General features: G+C 36.3%; 1 protein-coding gene across 2 annotated transcripts in view; it reads left to right on the top strand.

Annotated features, from left to right (window-relative positions):
* The window catches only part of DPY19L1 (dpy-19 like C-mannosyltransferase 1), a 93,414-nt gene that overhangs the window by 39,859 nt on the left and 35,986 nt on the right, over window positions 1-17,569 (top strand). For both annotated transcript variants that reach the window (XM_019959434.2, XM_070787855.1), the window contains exons 8-10: window positions 11,405-11,496; window positions 13,715-13,814; window positions 16,041-16,118. In XM_019959434.2, coding sequence (XP_019814993.2) covers window positions 11,405-11,496; window positions 13,715-13,814; window positions 16,041-16,118 — 270 coding nt within the window. The remainder of the gene's footprint in view (window positions 1-11,404; window positions 11,497-13,714; window positions 13,815-16,040; window positions 16,119-17,569) is intronic.

The following is a 17,569-nucleotide window of genomic DNA, read 5'->3' on the forward strand; positions in this document are numbered from 1 at the left end:
GAGGAGCCTTGTAGGCTGCAGTCCATGGGGTCACAGAGTTGGACATGACTGAGTGACTTCCCTTTCACTTTTCACTTTCGTGCATTGGAGAAGATTGAAATGGCAACCCACTCCAGTGTTCTTGCCTGGAGAGTCCCAGGGACGGGGGAGCCTGGTGGGCTGCCGTCTATGGGGTCGCACAGAGTCGGACACTACTGAAGCGACTTAGCAGCAGCAGCAGTCTTTAAATGTTTAATCTTATTTTGATTCAAATTTTAAACACTAGCATTTATCTTAAATTTTATAACCATTGTATCTTTTGATATATCTCTTAGTGGCTTAAAGAAATAGTGGGTCTGTGTTAATTCTGTATATAATTTAAAATTGTGAAAACTCTTGTTTTAACTGTAATAAAAATAAGCTAGCCATGTATCCATTAACTTCTTGTGGGGGGTAACTTTTTGATGTAGGAGCTATTGTATATGTTTCTATTTTAATGCATTTATATTAAACTTTGTTATACTTTTAAGGGTCCTTTGAAGAATGTTTTATTGTATCTATAAATTTGTGCATGTATCCAAGTTCTTTCTAAAGAGAATAACATTGTAAAAAGCATAGACTCTGCATCCAGGCTACCCTTGTTCAAATCCTGACTCTGCCATTTAGTGACTAAGTGACCTGGGCAAGCCCTTTAATCTCACCCACCCTAGTTTTCTCTTTGTAAATGGGCATAATAATGTTATCCATCTCATTGGATTATTGCGAGATTAAATGAGCTCATATTTGTAATGTGTCTCGAACAATGTTTGACACATAGTTGCTGCTAAGTAAGTATTAGCTGTGTAATTGTATTATTATTGGTAACATTTTAGGTTAAATTTTAATATAAATTCAAGATGCCAATGAAATCCTTCCACTAACTTAATTATAATTGTAAATGAATTTCTAGTAATATATATGTATATGTTTGGTTTTCTTTCATGAAAGTTTTCTATGAGGGGAACTCTCATATAAAAGGTCAGGTTGTTTTGTGTGAAGTAACTTAATCCTTTTAAGTGTTTCTACACTGTCTACAATATTTGAATATATACATGTTACAAAGCTCTGAGGGTAGTCATACAAAAACTAAACTGTAGACTCAGGGTTGAACTTACTTTTCTTATCATTTAGTGGATTACTAGTGAAACTTAAACTAGCACATGCGTAGTATTTAAAATCACAGAAATTTAAAGCTAGAGTGACTTTATAGATTAGAGTTATTTGACAATTGATTGCAACATGACATCAATTAATTAATTTGGTCTGAAGTTTAAACAAAGAAATAAAAGAATTATTTGGCTCTTTTTGACTGTGGATGCTGCTTAGTGCCTTGGTGTGGACCATAAAACATTTGGAAGCACAGATCTGTGAGAATGCCCTAAGAAATAGGAAATAATTGCTTAACAGTGGAAGAAAGGAGCATTGGGTGTTCACAGTGAGATGTTGAGAAGAAAGAGATTACTGAAAATTTCGAAGCCAAGGCACAGTTTTAAATATTACTATCTCTTAAGCAGAAAGGTCTACTGTGTTATTCTCAGTGTAAATTCAGTTCAGTCGCTCAGTCGTGTCCGACTCTTTGTGACCCCATAAACCGCAGCACGCCAGGCCTCCCTGTCCATCACCAACTCCCAGAGTTCACCCAAACCCATGTCCATTGAATCGGTGACACCATCCAACCATCTCATCCTCTGTTGTCCCCTTTTCCTCCTACCCTCAATCTTTCCCAGCAACAGGGTCTTTTCAAATGAGTCAGCTCTTCGCATCAGGTGGCCAAAGTATTGGAGTTTCAGTTTCAGCATCAGTCCTTCCAGTGAACACCCAGGACTGATCTCCTTGCAGTCCAAGGGACTCTTAAGAGTCTTCTCCAGCACCACAGTTCAAAAGCATCAATTCTTCGGCACTCAGCTTTCTTTATAGTCCAACTCTCAAATCCATACATGACCACTGGAAAAACCATAGCCTTGACTAGACATTCAGTTCAGTTCGGTCACTCAGTCGTGTCCAACTCTTTGGGACCCCATAAATTGCAGCATGCCAGGCCTCCCTGTCCATCACCAACTCCCGGAGTTCACCCAGACTCACATCCATCGAGTCAGTGATGCCATCCAGCCATCTCATCCCCTGTCGTCCCCCTCTCCTCCTGCCCCCAATCCCTCCCAGCATCAGAGTCTTTTCCAATGAGTCAGCTCTTCGCATGAGGTGGCCAAAGTACTGGAGTTTCAGCTTTAGCATCATTCCTTCCAAAGAACACCCAGGACTGATTTCCTTTAGAATGGACTGGTTGGATCTCCTTGCAGTCCAAGAGTCTCTCAAGAGTCTTCTCCAACACGGGGTTATTAATTTTTGATCATACATTTTTCTAATAATTTTGATACTCTTGTAGCATGAACATCTTTCTTAGCAGTCTTTTCAGTTTTTAGCAATGAAATAGACAGTTCAGTTCATTTTTAAGGGTGATAGATTTTTTTTTTTTTAACACTTTTCAGCTACTTGGGATATTGAAGCATACCTAGGGATTACTTTCTACTTAGGAAAAGATTAAATGAGATTAGAATTAAAACTGTAGTTTTCCTGAATTAGTTAAGTAAATAATTGTACTTATATCAGTGACTGTAGCTTTAAAATATATAAGTGACCATTTTGAGTAATGACATTAATTGAGAACATAAACTGTAGTTTTGGATAAAATAATTGTGAGATCACAAGTAACTGAAAATGATTTTATTATAATTTTTAATTTATTTTGGTTTTCAGATTGTAAGATTTTCAGACCCTTGTTCTCTTCTCATTTTTAAAAGTGTTGTTTAAAGTACATAGTTTTTATATTGGGGGGGCGGGGCACAGCATCTACTCTGGTTGTAACTATTCATGTATTTAGTGAACTTTTCCAGAGAAGCACAGTGTGTGTCGCACTGGAATATCTGGCCGTTTTCTAACTGGTACCCTTCTTTCTTAGAAGAGTTATTTAAATCATGTGAGTGAGTGGTTTATGTGCCAAAAAACAGTTGTGAATTGTTTCCTGCTTTTAAGTTCTATTTGCATTATTTAATTTGTTCTGTAATTGAGTCTAAGATAGTATTTTTGTTTTCATTGTTGTGTCATTTAGTTTCTAAGTCACGCCCAGCTCTTTTGCAACCCCATGGACTATATAGCCCACCAGGCTCGTCTGTCCACAGGATTTCCCAGGCAGGAATGCTGGAGGAGGGGGTTGCCATTTCTTTATATGATGTACTTTCTGAAGCATTCCTTTCTCAGATGGTTTTACAAGGGGAAATTTTTGCTCTAATAGAAGAACTACAAATTATGTAGCATAAATGATTAATCAAATTATTTAAAAGGGAAATTTTAAACCCTCAAATCTGAAAAATGTGAAAACATAATAAAGAAGCTATTAGTGGCTCATAGTAATGATCAGTAATATTGAGGCTATATATAAAATTATTTTATAATAAAAATTATGCAGATGTTTTATCAAACTTTTTAATTAAATGTTAATTCTGTTCCTATTGAGAATTTTTGCTAAGATGAAAACTAGCAATTTTTCTTTGCTTTTAAAATGTTTTCTTATTATAAGATATTTATAGCATTGGTTGATTTTTAGCATGCTAATTGAAAAGCATTTAGATGGATACATTAAAAAAAAACTAAATGCAGTACTTTTCTCCAGTTTTTGACTGTTAAAAATTCATTTTATGTGAAATAGGTTTGTCTAGCTTTTTATGATGAGATCTTTTCTTGCCAACTTAAGGAACCTTTTCTCGTTTCCTCTTCCTTCCTCCCTTTCATTTCTAATGATGGTAAGGACATTTGTTCTGGGTCTTGTGTTTATTCAACTCATTTAAAACAACATATATAGTCAAATCACTTTGCTGTATAATAGGAATTAACAACACTGTAAATCAACTATACTTCAAAAAAATAAATAGGGAAAAAACAACAGCAGCATATACTGAGGGCGTACCCTATGTCAGGATCTGTAGAGGCTGCAGATGTTTCAGTTAGTAAAACAAAGGTCCCTTGTGGATGTGAAGGTGGAACAGTCTTCTGCTAAAGGTGGGGGGTTGCGGGGGTTTCCTGATTTATTTGGGGAGAAGCAAGGAGGCCATTTTGGAGGAGCAGAGAGTAGAAGGTATAAGGCCAGACAGTGAAAGGTGGAAGGTGGGATGTGGAAAGAGCTGATTCTGTAGTCCTGTCAGTCATTGTAAGGTTCATTTGGAGCAGATGGAAAGGCCATGGAGGGTTACCTGCAGACGAGTGACATGATTTAAATATTTTTTACATTAATTTCGTGGATAGTGTAAGTGGAAGATGTATTATTTATTCAGGCAATTGAGTGCTGTGTGTATTTGTGAGACTTAACTCCAAAAGTCCATAAACAGAGTGTGTGCTAGTCTTAGTTGGAGATGAATCTGTTGATGTAGTTTGAAGACTAGTAATAGCTTCTAATGTGGCAGAAAACCAGCCTCCTGCATCTTTCACGCTCTGGCCCTTTCTGGGTCTCTCTGCACTAGGGCATTTTCTTCTTGCCTCAGCCCTGCTGTCCTTCCTTCCTCTAGTTCCCAGAAAGGACTGCTCCTTTTCCTGTCTCAGGGCCTTTGCACATGCTCTCTCCTGTGTCCTGCCTGTTTCCCTCTCCCTGTGTCTCCTAATCTATGCCTGGTTAACTCCTAGTCATCTTTCATAGCTGGATGTTTCAATTTGGGTTTCGGTGGTGTTCTTCATTTCTTCCTGCAGATCTGGGTTTCCATCTGGTGTAGTTTCTCTTCAGTCTTAAGAACTTTATTTAGCATTGTGGTGCAGATCTGCTGCCAATAAGTTCTCTTAGCTTTTGCCTTTCTAAAAACATCCTTATTTTCCTTCATTATTTTTTAAGTGCCCCCCCCCCTTTTTTTTTTTTTTTGCTGGATAAGAATTCTGGGTTGAAAGCTTTATGTTTGAGCTCTTTAAATGTCATTCTTTGTCTTCTGGCTTCCATTGTTTGAAAAGTCATCTATCACACTTACTATTGTTTCGCTGAATGTAATATGTTTTCTATAGTGGTTTGAAGTTTTCTTTTTTGTATTTGATTTCTCTTAGTTTGATGGTGATGAACTTAAATGTGGTCTTCTTTGTATGTACCCTGCTTAGATTTCACTGAACATCTTTGTTCCGTGGGTTGATTTTTTAAATTGGTTTTTAGAAAACTTTAGCAAATATCTTTTGTTCAGATACTTTGTCTTCCCCATTCTCTTTCTTACTGTCTTTGAGGATTCCAATTCCATGTATGTTTAGCTTTTAATGTTGTCCCACAGGTTTTTGGTACTCCCTTCACCTTTTGGTTGGTTGGTTGTTTGTTTCTCTTTCTCTATTTGGATATATTATTTGGCCCTGAGTTCATTGATACTTTATTCTGATACATTGTCTGCTTTAATGCCCATCTAGTGAATTTTTTATTTTAGATATTATAAATTTAAGTTTTTCCCCGAGCTTCTATTTCTCTGTTGAAAATTCCTATCTGTTCACCCATTTTATCCATCTTTTTCTGTAAATTTTTAAACCTAATGATTATAGTTAAATTCCCTGTCTGCTAATTCCAACATTAATGTTCTCTGTGGATTTAAATTTTCTGACTAGAATTTACCTTTTAATTGTGGGTTATATATTTGATTTTACATGTCTCATAGATTTCTATTTAACGCAAGATATTTTGTATAACAAAATGATAAAGCCCTAATTAAATAATTGTTTTTGCTTGGTTTTTTTTTTTTTTTTTCCCATCAGAGAGGGAATATCTTTTCCTGTGTTGAGCATGTAGGGTAAGGGCCAAGCGATTGGATCCCGCCATGAGTCTTGCCAAGCTGGGGAGTGCTGTAGTTTTAATTTAAATTTTCCTCCAGTTTCAAATGAATGAAGGAAATTTCTGCCCTGTGGCTCACTCTCCAGTTTCCCAGATGCTCACTCCAGGGTATGATCTCTTTGGTCTTACAAGCAATTGAATTTGGAGGAGGTAAATTTTTAGCTTTTTAGTATCAGTCCATCACTGGATTCAACTTCAGCAGTTTTCTGGAAGCTAAACACAACATGAGATTGTAACTTCTCTCTGCCTCCTGACTGTTCTTCAGTGCTTCTTCTCTTTTCAAGTTTTTTTTTTTTTCATGTCGACCATATTTTAAAGTCTTTATTGAATTTGTTATGATATTGCTTCTGTTTTATGTTTTGTTTTTTTGGCCACGAGGCAGATGGGATCTTAGTTCCCCAACCAAGGACAGAATCTGCACCACTGCATTGGAAAGTGGAGTCTTAACCACTGAACTGCCAGGGAAAGTTCCTGTTTCTCTCCTTCTTCACCCTAATCTGAATATTAAATTAATTTAGTACTGTTTGTTGAAAAGACAGTTCTTTTTCCTTTGAATTGAACTGATGCTTTTGTCATTAATCAAGTGACTGAGTATCAGTAGATTTGTTTTTAGACTCTCAAATCTGTTCCAGTTTGGCTGTTTATCTTTAAGTCATTATCATGCAATCTTAAATATTGTAGCTTTAAAAGTGTGATATCTGGTAGTAAAAGTCTCTAACTCTGTTTTTTTCCAGTGTTGCTTTAACTAGTCCAGGTTCTTTGTATTTTCATATGAATTTTAGAATCAGTTTTCCATGATTCCTCCTTCCCTCAGCACATATACAACCTGCTGGGACTTTAGTTATTGCCTTGATCTCTAGATCAATTTAGGGAGAAGAGGCATTCTAAATATATCAAATCTTCCCATCTGTAAACATAACTATTCTTCATTTATATCAATCTTCTTCAGTTGTTTCAGCAGTGTTTTTTATATCATAATTTTTGTTAAATTAATTCCTAAGTTGTGTGTGTGTGTAGGCACACATGTGTATTTTGGTACTATTCTCTGCCCTTTTGATGTGTCCAGTGTTCTTTATTTATTTCCCTCAGTGTTCTTTGAACACTTACTTTCTTGCACAAAAAGTTGTTTCAAAATCACTTAGTACTTTCCTGTCCCTAGATTTGGAATCAGCTATTTTCCAAGGAATCTTAGATCCTGCTGGTGGAAAATGGTATTTAGAGACCAAAAGCAGGGTGCTTAGTGTGCTTATTACTGCTTGGATGTAATCACTTTTAGCTTCTTTCAGCAAAAATCATTAATTCACACCGATTCCTCCATTAATTCTGACCTAGTAATCCAGTGTTATAAACTCTGCCTTCCCCTACTCCATATTTGTATCTTCTGCCTCCCCATAATGTAATTGTATTTACTTATTTGCTTTATTCTGTAGTATATACAAAATAATTTCAGAATTCGTACACTAATACGATTACTAACAACAAACCTACTAAGTAAAGCTTAAGATTTCTTTGCTGTTCTTTGTTTCCTAAGATCATATTCTGCTAAGGAATACAGAGTTCAAAAGCGAAATAGCTCGATATATACCTAAATTATTTTTGCTTCTCTGTTAGGTTACCATTCAGTGCAGTTGGAATCATTTGTTTCATTTTATATTTATATTGTTTTTGTGTCATGACGAATACTTTAATACTGTATACAGAATATTGAGCATGTTGATAATAACCTTGAGTAGTTTAGTTTACAACCACATAGTAAAGGTGGTAGAGTTGATAACACCTTGTCAGGCATTTTTTCTATGTTTAAATAAGTAAGGAAAGGTCAGGTTTGAGTTATTGGTACAAAGGATGGAGTCATGAAGATGTAAGTTATTGCTTATCCAACAAAGCTGACTCACTTCACAGAAGTTTTTTTGCAAACTTTATGGTAGGATATGCTGTTATCCTGGAAGATCAGAGACAAAAATAGATAAACATTTCTTTCCATGGAACCAGTAGAAGTACTTTATTAAGATAGTAAGGGCTTCCCCGATGGCTCAGTGGGTAAAGAATCTGCCTGCAGTATAGGGGACACCGAAGACCTGGGTTTGATCCCTGGGTTGGGAAGATCCCCTGGAGGAGGAAATGGCAACCTTCACCTGAAAAGTCCCACAGAGGAGCCTGGCAGGCTACAGCGCACAGGTTCTTAAAAAGTGGAACATGACTGAGCGACTAAGCACACACACAAGCACACAAAGCTTGTTAATAGCAATTATATGTCACTGAAGCATTAATTTTTGTGTAAGCAAAAATTGTATTACAAATTCAAATTGATGTATGTATCAATAACTGATGGTTCAATTGGGCAGTGTATCAGTACATGGTACAGAAAGAGATAAAAGCTCCAAGAAACCTACCTGACTTATAAAGTTGCAGTCCCACCAGCCTCATAAAGCCAATGCCAAGCTAAGGGTCTGCCTAAACAATGGGGCTGCCCAGGTAACATCAGCTAGATGATGTTGTGTGGCTGTTGCATTTTTTTGTTGCATCCAGCATTTTTATGGTTGACATCTGGATAGTTGAATCCTTAAACCTTTACTGTTCTTAGAAAAGGAGTAGCCAAACCCGTGGAGGTCAGGAATCATTTTGGAATCACTTGTATAGTGTTTACTATTGTAGCTAATACAACAGTGCAGCAGTCAAGAGGTAGGATCGTTGTTTTAAGCTCAAACCTTATATGTTAACTCTAATTAAAACTCTTGGAACAAGCCTTAAACATGATCTATTTGATACTAATACTGACTATAAGTTATAATTGACTAGTCAGTTCTATTTCTATTTTTAAATTATGAAAAGAAATCAGTTAGATTATGCTCAGATCTCTAGTAGTATAAGTCAACTATTTGAAAAGAGAGGTTGAAAAATGAAGCTGTTTATTGCTGACATTTCTTTGTTTTTGATTCTTGAGTACATGACTAAAAGATTTAGCCCTTACCAAGCCAAATAGATTAAAAATTATGTAGTGGATGAGGACAGTTTGAACAGTGCAAGATTTTTTTTATTAAATTTATTTTCACAATTAAAGAATTTCTTATTCTTTGTCAGAGTGCAGAGTACTTTTCTGTAATCCTTTTTGAAGCAGTTCACGTGTATATTTCCTCCTTTCTTATATTTCAACCTATAAAGAGAATTATAGATTTTTATTTTCCACTTAAAATTATAGTTAAATAAAAATACCTATTTATTGTTACTTAAGGTATGATTAAGACACATCTTTTTTAAAAAAATTTTCGTATTATATGCTATCATTTAGATCAGCAGTTACGTTTGTTTCAGATTTAGAAAAGCACCCTGTGTTATTGGAGAAACAATAAGAAACATGTTCACATATATTTGAATTCATTCACTCAACATTTTAGGAGAAAACCTTGCTCTTTGTTATAGTTTATAATTGAGCTTTCTTATCCATACTTTACAGAGGATGTAATTGAGTTTTAGCAAACTGAGTGACTATTGCTATTAAGAGAAATGAATTTCTAAGAGATGACAACATAGTTGAATTTAGTAATGAAATAAATGTGGGTGAACAGTCTAAGGAAAATTTTCAAATTGTGTATTATATAGTTTAAATATTTTCTTACTGGTTTTTGCATAGAGATTGGTAGCTTTATAAATTTTGGTTATATATTTCTTCTATCAATCATACTGAAATCTCTAATAAACTAATTAATTTAATAAACTAACATTTTTTAAAATTGTATCTCAACAAACATGCATTTTTAAAGACTTTCAATCTTTTCATATTATCTTGCATGTAAGTTCATTTAAAAATATATATTTATGTTAATTTCATAGGGAATGGTGACTTTTGGTAGAAAAAGAGAAATAAGTTGACTCAAACTTTCTATAGGGGTAGTAGAGATATCTAATAGTCTAAGGCAGAGCTAAAATAAAGGCTTGTATCCATCACGATCTTTGTCATTCTATATATTCCTTAAATTTACCCTGCTTGACTTGAAAGATGCAATGATTTCTTCTAGTGTGACTAGCTTAGTAGTAGTGATATCAAATTGCTTTACATTTAATCCAGGGCTGTTTTCTTCAAACTGAAACATGGACTTATTAATATATTTAATATATATGCAGAAACATGATAGAGTACTAAAACTGGACTATTATGTTATTTAATCAAATCCAAAGTTAGCTTTCAGAAAGGCTGATAACTATTTTAGAATTTCTGTTATTTTATTTGATCTCCTGTACCACTTTTTATAAATACTTGGCAGCTCAGGTCAAAGAAGTAAAAACAAAAATGGAGTGCTCCTTTTAAGTGGTATTGTCGATAAAAATACTAACAGTGATGTCCCCAGAGAGTTTTGAAATATTAGCTATGAATCAGTTCAGTTCAGTCCCTCAGTCATGTCTGACTCTCTGTGACCCCATGGACTGCAGCACGCCAGGCTTCCCTGTCCATCGCCAATTCCTGGTGCTTGCTCAAACTCATGTCCATCGAGTCAATGATGCCATTCAACCATCTCATTCTTTGCCCTTCTCCTTCTGCCTTCAATCTTTCCCAGCATCAGAGTCTTTTCCAGTGAGGCTGTTCTTTGCATCAGGTGGCCAAAGTATTGGAGTTTCAGCTTCAACATCAGTCATTCCAATGAATACTCAGGACTGATTTCCTTTAGGATGGACTGGTTTGATCTCCTTTCAGTCCAAGGGACTCTCAGGAGTCTTCTTCAGCACCACAGTTCAAAAGCATCAATTCTTTGGCGTTCAGCTTTCTTTGTGGTACGACTCTCACATCTGTACATGACTGTTGGAAAAACAATAGCTTTGAATACACGGACCTTTTTTGGTAAAGTAATGTCTCTGCTTTTTAATATGCTGTCTAGGTTGGTTATAGCTTATCTTCCCAGGAGGAAGTGTCTTTTAATTTCATGTCTGCAGTCACCATCTTCAGTGATTTTGGAGCCTAAGAAAATAAAGTCTGTCGCTGTTTCCATTGTTTCCCCATCTATTTGCCATGAGGTGATGAGACTGGATGCCATGATCTTAGTTTTTTGAATGTTGAGTTTTAAGCCAGCTGTTTCACTCTCACTTGCACCAATAGGCGCTTTAGTTCCTCTTTGCTTTCTGCCATAAGGGTGGTGTCATTTGCATATCTGAGGTTAAATCTGAGGTTATTGAACTAGTTATGAATAGTTTTGCTGAAATTCATGTGAAAGAAGACAAACTATGGTTAATTTTCATAGTCAACTCAAATGTAGTGTTTTTAGTTTTGGCAGAACATTTTCTTGCTGGTGTTTTCCCTCTGTTCCTTTTAAGCTGCAGGTGAAGCTTTTTAGGACTTTGCTGTTGACAATTCATGATGTTACTGTTTCATAAGGTCTTATGCCATGTGTGCCTTCCTCCTAATTTGGCTGTTGATAAAAATGTTAGTATCAATAGTTTGTTTTCTGGCACACTATTACATTGTGAGAAAAGCTTAATAGCAACTTTCAGTTGGTATGTCTTACTCAACACATTTAGCAAAGTTACCATACACTATGAATTTGTTTTTTTTTTTTTCAGTGTACCCGTGTGATGTGGACACCTCCTCTCCGTGAAAGCTTCTCATATCCATTCCTTGTACTTCAGATGTTGCTTGTGACTCACATTCTCAGGTAACTTTGACTTATCTTTAGAGGTTGTTATTTGCTTTGCATTGAATACCTTAAGCTGGAATTTTTAAAACTTCCGTTATGAAAACAATGTAATAAAATAATTAAGATGATGCTGTTGCTAGGTTGCTTTCATAAAGGTATTTTAAGACTATAACTTCAAAATATATTACTACCCAAAATGTTTTCTTCATCTGCCTTCTAGTCTTCTTTCCTTTAATTAGTGATCCACAGATATGCCGGAGGAGCAACAGGTCTGCTTCTGCTTCTGCCATCTCTGCTTTCCCAGGTCGTTTTCTGCCACCACAGCAGCCTTCCAAAAATAGGAAGAAATGGGGAAGCTGGTGGCAGTAGAGTGTACCTACACAAGAACAGTTCATAGAATACGTGTGGTCAGGAACTGTCATATGTGTAGTTCTTTCTGCATTTGTTTAGCATCCCTGAGAACTGAATAGCAGGGGTAGAAAGAAACCTTCTGAGTAGATAAAGATATGCTAGGAGAATTCCTGCTAGAAACGCAGGATTGGATTGGGCTCATCCCTGTTTCTCTGGCCTTCAGTTAGAGACCTAATAGAGATGCAGGCACCACACTGGTAGAGAGTTTAAAGGAGAATAGTTTCCTCCTCTTCTACTGAAAGATACAGAATTTAGACGGATGCTGCCTTGTTTCAGAGGGTGACGATAAAAGAAAATGGAGTGTAGGAAACAATAGAACAAAGCATGATGAAAATCTGAAGATGACTCAGACTTGTCTAACTCTGTTCAATGCAGAATTCAGGAGAACTGGTTGACGTGTGTTACATCAAACCCTTTGGGTGATCCATTTCCCCATGATGAGCTTGGCAGGAATAGAGCCATTATGTGGCTTTGTCTCTTAGTGTTTTTAGACCGGCCTTTCACAGAATATGGGATGGGTGGCAGCTTTTGTATTATCTCTTAAAGTCTTTGCAGCTCCAGTCTGATTGCTCTGCCTTAAATTCCTCTTTTATTATGGAAATTAGAGCTTCTTTAGCATCTTCAAGTAAGCTGACCTCTGGATTCAGCTTTAGTTCTGGCGCACCGTGATAGACCTTCCCTTCTCAAACACTTTGGGAAGAAGTGATGTGCTGTATGAACACCTGAGTCTCCACTGCACGTGTTGTGTCACCACAACCACACTCTTGATCTTGGTTTTTTTCTCTAATACAGTGCACACAGTAGACTGCCCATCAGTCTCTATTTTCTGCTTTTCACCTACTTTTCTGCTTCTGTCTTAAATCCAGTGCTGGCAAACTTTTTCTTCCTCTGATTCCCTTGCTAATATGCTCTGATTGTCCACAGCTGCTCAGATCAGAGATCCAAATGCCCCCTGCCTTTGCCTCCTCTTCTCTTTTCTGTGTCCTATTCATGCAGGACCCAGCTTTTATCTCATCTCCTCCAGGAAACGTCCATCAGCTGCTCAGCCCATATCCTAAACACTTGCTTGCTTGTCTGCAGAATACTTATTGCTTAGAATCTGCTACTTCTGTGATTTTTTTTCATAGGCATCATCTATCTCTCCAAATTAATCTATTGAATGCAGCTTTACATATATATATTTGGTTGTGAATTCACCAAAATATAGTTTGAAAAAACTCAGCAGATACACTGACTGATTTCCCCCTCTCCCCTTTGGAAACTTTGTTTTTTTACAGTTATTGCTGTTGTTTAGTCGCTGAGTCTTTCTGACTCTTTTGCAAATCCATGGACTGTAGTCACCAGGCTTTTCTGTCCATGGAATTTCCCAGGCAAGAACACTGGAGTGGGTTGCCATTTCCTTCTTCAGGGTATCTTCCCAACCTGGAGATTGAACCCGTGTCTCCTTCATTGGCAGGTGGATTCTTTACCGCTGAGCCACCTGGGAAGCCCTTGTTACAGTTATACTGGGTATTTACTTTTCATAGTAAGTTGTTGTAATTGGGTGTCAGTAGGCATAATTTTTAATCCATTGGCTCATTTTATATGTTACAACCAGATTGTGTTTAGAGATTCTAATTTGTAGCGATTTGGAGCCATGCTAGAATGTTTTCTGATTTGTGTGTCTGTTAATCACTCAGTCGTGACTGACTGTATGTGACCCCGTAGACTATAGAGCCTGCCCGGCTCCTCTGTCCATGGAATTCTCCAAGAATAATACTGGACCGGGCTGCCATTTCCTTCTCCAGGGGATCTTTTCTGGTTAAACTTATTTTATCTTTTTAAGGGCTACGAAACTTTACAGAGGAAGCCTGATTGCACTCTGCATTTCCAATGTATTTTTTATGCTTCCCTGGCAGTTTGCTCAGTTTGTACTTCTTACTCAGGTAAGGTGCTTATATTTTTAAACTGAATTAAGTTTAGTATATTTGATTATAAGAACTTAATTATCTAAAATTATAGAACTGGTATGTTACATGATTCTAAGTCCTAAAATGTTCTTTTCAGTTGATATTTTGAAAGAAATTTCAAGATAGGGCAATAAATAAGATTTATTTATTAGTGGATATTGAGAGTGGGGAGTAGAATGTGTGCTCATTTTTCCCTGCACCCACTACTTTGATTTTTTCTTATACTGGCCTTATTCCTATTCATAGAAAGCAACTTGAGTTGCTTTTAAATGTCCTTTGAAATGTCTTGCTTGAGAAAGGAAGTCAAGCCTGGATTTGAGACCTAACTGTTCAGTAGCTTCTTAGTTGGACAGATAGCCTAACTTTTCTTAGTTTCAGTTTTCTCATATATGAAGTAGAGAAACTGAAATAACCTACTGTATTGGGTTGTGATTAGGATCAGATGGGGTCATGTATGTATTATAAGACTCCTAACACATTACCACTACTTAACAGGATGTCAGGTTAGCTGTTTCTTTTTTTTTTTTATTAAGAGAAGCTTTGAAAAAGTGAAAGTGTTAGTCGCTCAGTCGTGTCTAACTCTTTGCGACACCATGACTGTCACCTGCTGGGCTCCTCTGGCCATGGAATTCTCCAGGCAGCAATACTGGAGTGCACAGCTATTCCCTTCTCCAGGGAATCTTTGCAACCCAAGGATCGGACCTGGGTCTCCTGCAGTTCAGGTGGCTCTATTTGTACTTAATTCTTTATTTGATGTTACCTTTTAGACTCTCTTGTCTTCTTTAGTTTGTTGACATTTTAAATGTTTCTGGTTTAAAATGTCCCTGAGGGTCACTTCTTAAAACCTAGTAGGCCTGTTGTGTATTGCTTAACCCCTGGAATGGAAAGGGAGAGCTCCTACCCTCCCGTTGGTGGAGATGGCCAGCTTTATGTTTTTTATCTGGGGGATGGGGAATGTGGGGAGTTGCATGGAGTGAGAGGAGGAAGTAATGTGCTTCTCTGTGGGGCTTACACTGAATAACAACACGCTTGCCCACAGTTGTGTCGAATCAGTCATCCTTCAGCAATGATGTGTTCCCCATGGAGAAATCTGGGTAAAGGGAAGCATTGTTTTCTTGCTTTTAGGAAAATTTATTGTAGATTACTTGGAGATTAAAAACTTGATGAACATAACTTAAGATACATGTTTATAAGTATTCAGCTATTTTGCTGTTTGTTTAAAATGTATTTGTGTAGTAAGAGAAGCATGGAATTTAATTTGAATTGCTTTTTCCATGAAGAAAGATGGAAAGACACTGTTTGAATACCTCTCTATTTTACTAAAAAACTGAAAGTGAAAGTTGCTTGGTCGTGTCCGACTCTTTGCAACCCCATGGACTATACAGTCCATGGAATTCTCCAGGCCAGAATAGTGGACTGGGTAGCCTTTCCCTTCTCCAGGGGATCTTCCCAACCCAGGGACTGAACCCAGGTCTCCCGCATTGCGGGCGAATTCTTTATCAGCTGAGCCATTTTACTAAGAGGTACATTATTTAATCAATTTATTCATATAATCAATTAATTCATATGAATAACTCCAGTACTCTTAGAATTCTTGGAAAATACATTCACAATTTTCTTCAAAACTGTTAAAAAAAAGTTAATACCTTTGTAATACAAGTACTTGTAGCTTGAAATTTGATAAATTTAACTATAGCCAACACTGGAATATTTGTATAAGTATAAATGAGAACACTAATGGAGATACTTTTTAAGTGTGACTAACAAGCAGAACCTGATATATTTTTACACACACATGCATTAAATAATTATTTTTTAGCTTTTAATGTATCTTTCCCAATTATGTATTAATTGTCACATTATAATTGCATTTTCGTATTATTTGAGCAAGGCACTTTGTAATTCTACATGTCGGCAGTAGAGTCACTCTGACATGGAGTACTGTTTTGGATAATCTGCAAAGCAGATAATTTACATGGTTAATTGAGAGAGAAGTGAATGGAAGAGAATAGTCAACCAATATTTGCTATATTAATGTATTCACCATGTTTAATCATAAATTAGCAGGTAAGAGGGAAACTAAAGAACTTTCTATATAAATATAAATTTGAGGCAAAATAAAGATAATTCCTTTCTTAATTTTTTAATCTATTCATTATATATGTATAATTTTAAATTTTCACATAACTTTTTAAATTTCAGATTGCATCATTATTTGCACTCTATGTTGTGGGATACATTGACATAAGCAAGTTACGGAAGATCATTTATATACACATGGTAATGATTTTTAAATTTGTTTTTTCCCATATATCTTGACCTTAAAACAAGCTCCTGATTAATATTGATTTATTCATGGCTGAAACTGGTTTTAACATAGTTCCATAACTAAAACAAGTGTTAGTCAAAAACTGTGATATAATTAACAGATCTTATTTTAAATAGGCCACCCTGAAAATTTTATCTTGGGTCATATTACCTGATTTGAGTTTGTGTCCAACTTATACATTATCAGTAAAAAAGATAATTCGTGAAAGAGATCATGGAATGGTATATTATCCAGGAACCTTCTGTTAAAATAAAGTGGTATATCCATTTATTGAACACCAGCTATTGAGGCACATGGGACATATCAGTGAATAGAATTGCAAAGATCCCAGCATGTATGTGGATTACATCCGAGTAGAGTAGAGGAAGGATAGAAGACAGAAGATAAATAATAAACATAGTAAATTGGTAAATTATATAGTATTTTAGAAAGTGGTATGGACTATAGAGAAGGATAAGCCATGAGACCCCGAGGAGGTCAATAGGGCCAGCTGTCAGTGGATGGGAGATTGAGAAGTCAAATGAGGTGGTCAGGAGAGGTCTTACTGAGAAGAGGGGAGGGTAGTGCAGCAAAGACTGGAAGGAGGCGAGGGAGTCAGTTAAGTAGATATCATGGAGAAGAATATTCCAGGTTGATGAAATAGAGCAGAGATCATAAGGCTGGATGGTTGATTTTGAAGAATACTGATTTTTAAAAAAAATATTTGCCTTCTCCATCGTTAATCCTTACAATTTTGTTTTCTTTTTCCTATAATTTTAATGTAAGTACAATATGCCATGGGTTTGTGCCAGTCTTAGCCTATCAAAAACTGATTTTGTGGTTTGACAGGTACTTGTGGTTCTTATTATCATGACAAGATGCCTTTTAGCAATAATTACCAGGAAATTTTGAAAAAATAATCAAGGTTTATTACTTACAGGACCTGGAAATTACACAGCACATCTGGGACCATGAAGTTAGGTCATGGGGACAAGGGGAGGTATAGGAGAGGTAGGGAGCAAGTGTGCATCTGGGATTCTGGCTTTGTTGGTGTCTAGGATGAGGGCGTAGGGTTTTGAGGGCTCATTCTCTTTGGTGGATTTAAAACATAAGAGTGGGAATTTAAATCACAGGAAGGGAAAAGACTGGCCCAGAGGTCAGGTATTGAAATTAACAAAGATCTCTAAAACAAAGGAGCCTCAGTAGGGGCAGGTGACCTGACTTTATCTAGTCCTGTGGCTGGCAGTATGTTTATTCAAGAGATAGCCATATTTGAAGTGGATTGCAATAAAAGCTTAAGTCAGGCACTTGTATTACTAAAAAGAAAAAAAATCCCAACTATCAGGGTTTATACTACAGCCATATATTTTTTGTTCTCTAATAATTGGTACATATAAAAGGACATTTATAAGATAAATTATGA

The sequence above is a fragment of the Bos indicus genome, chromosome 4, assembly GCF_029378745.1.
Source record: "Bos indicus isolate NIAB-ARS_2022 breed Sahiwal x Tharparkar chromosome 4, NIAB-ARS_B.indTharparkar_mat_pri_1.0, whole genome shotgun sequence".
NCBI classification, from domain to species: Eukaryota; Metazoa; Chordata; class Mammalia; order Artiodactyla; family Bovidae; genus Bos; species Bos indicus.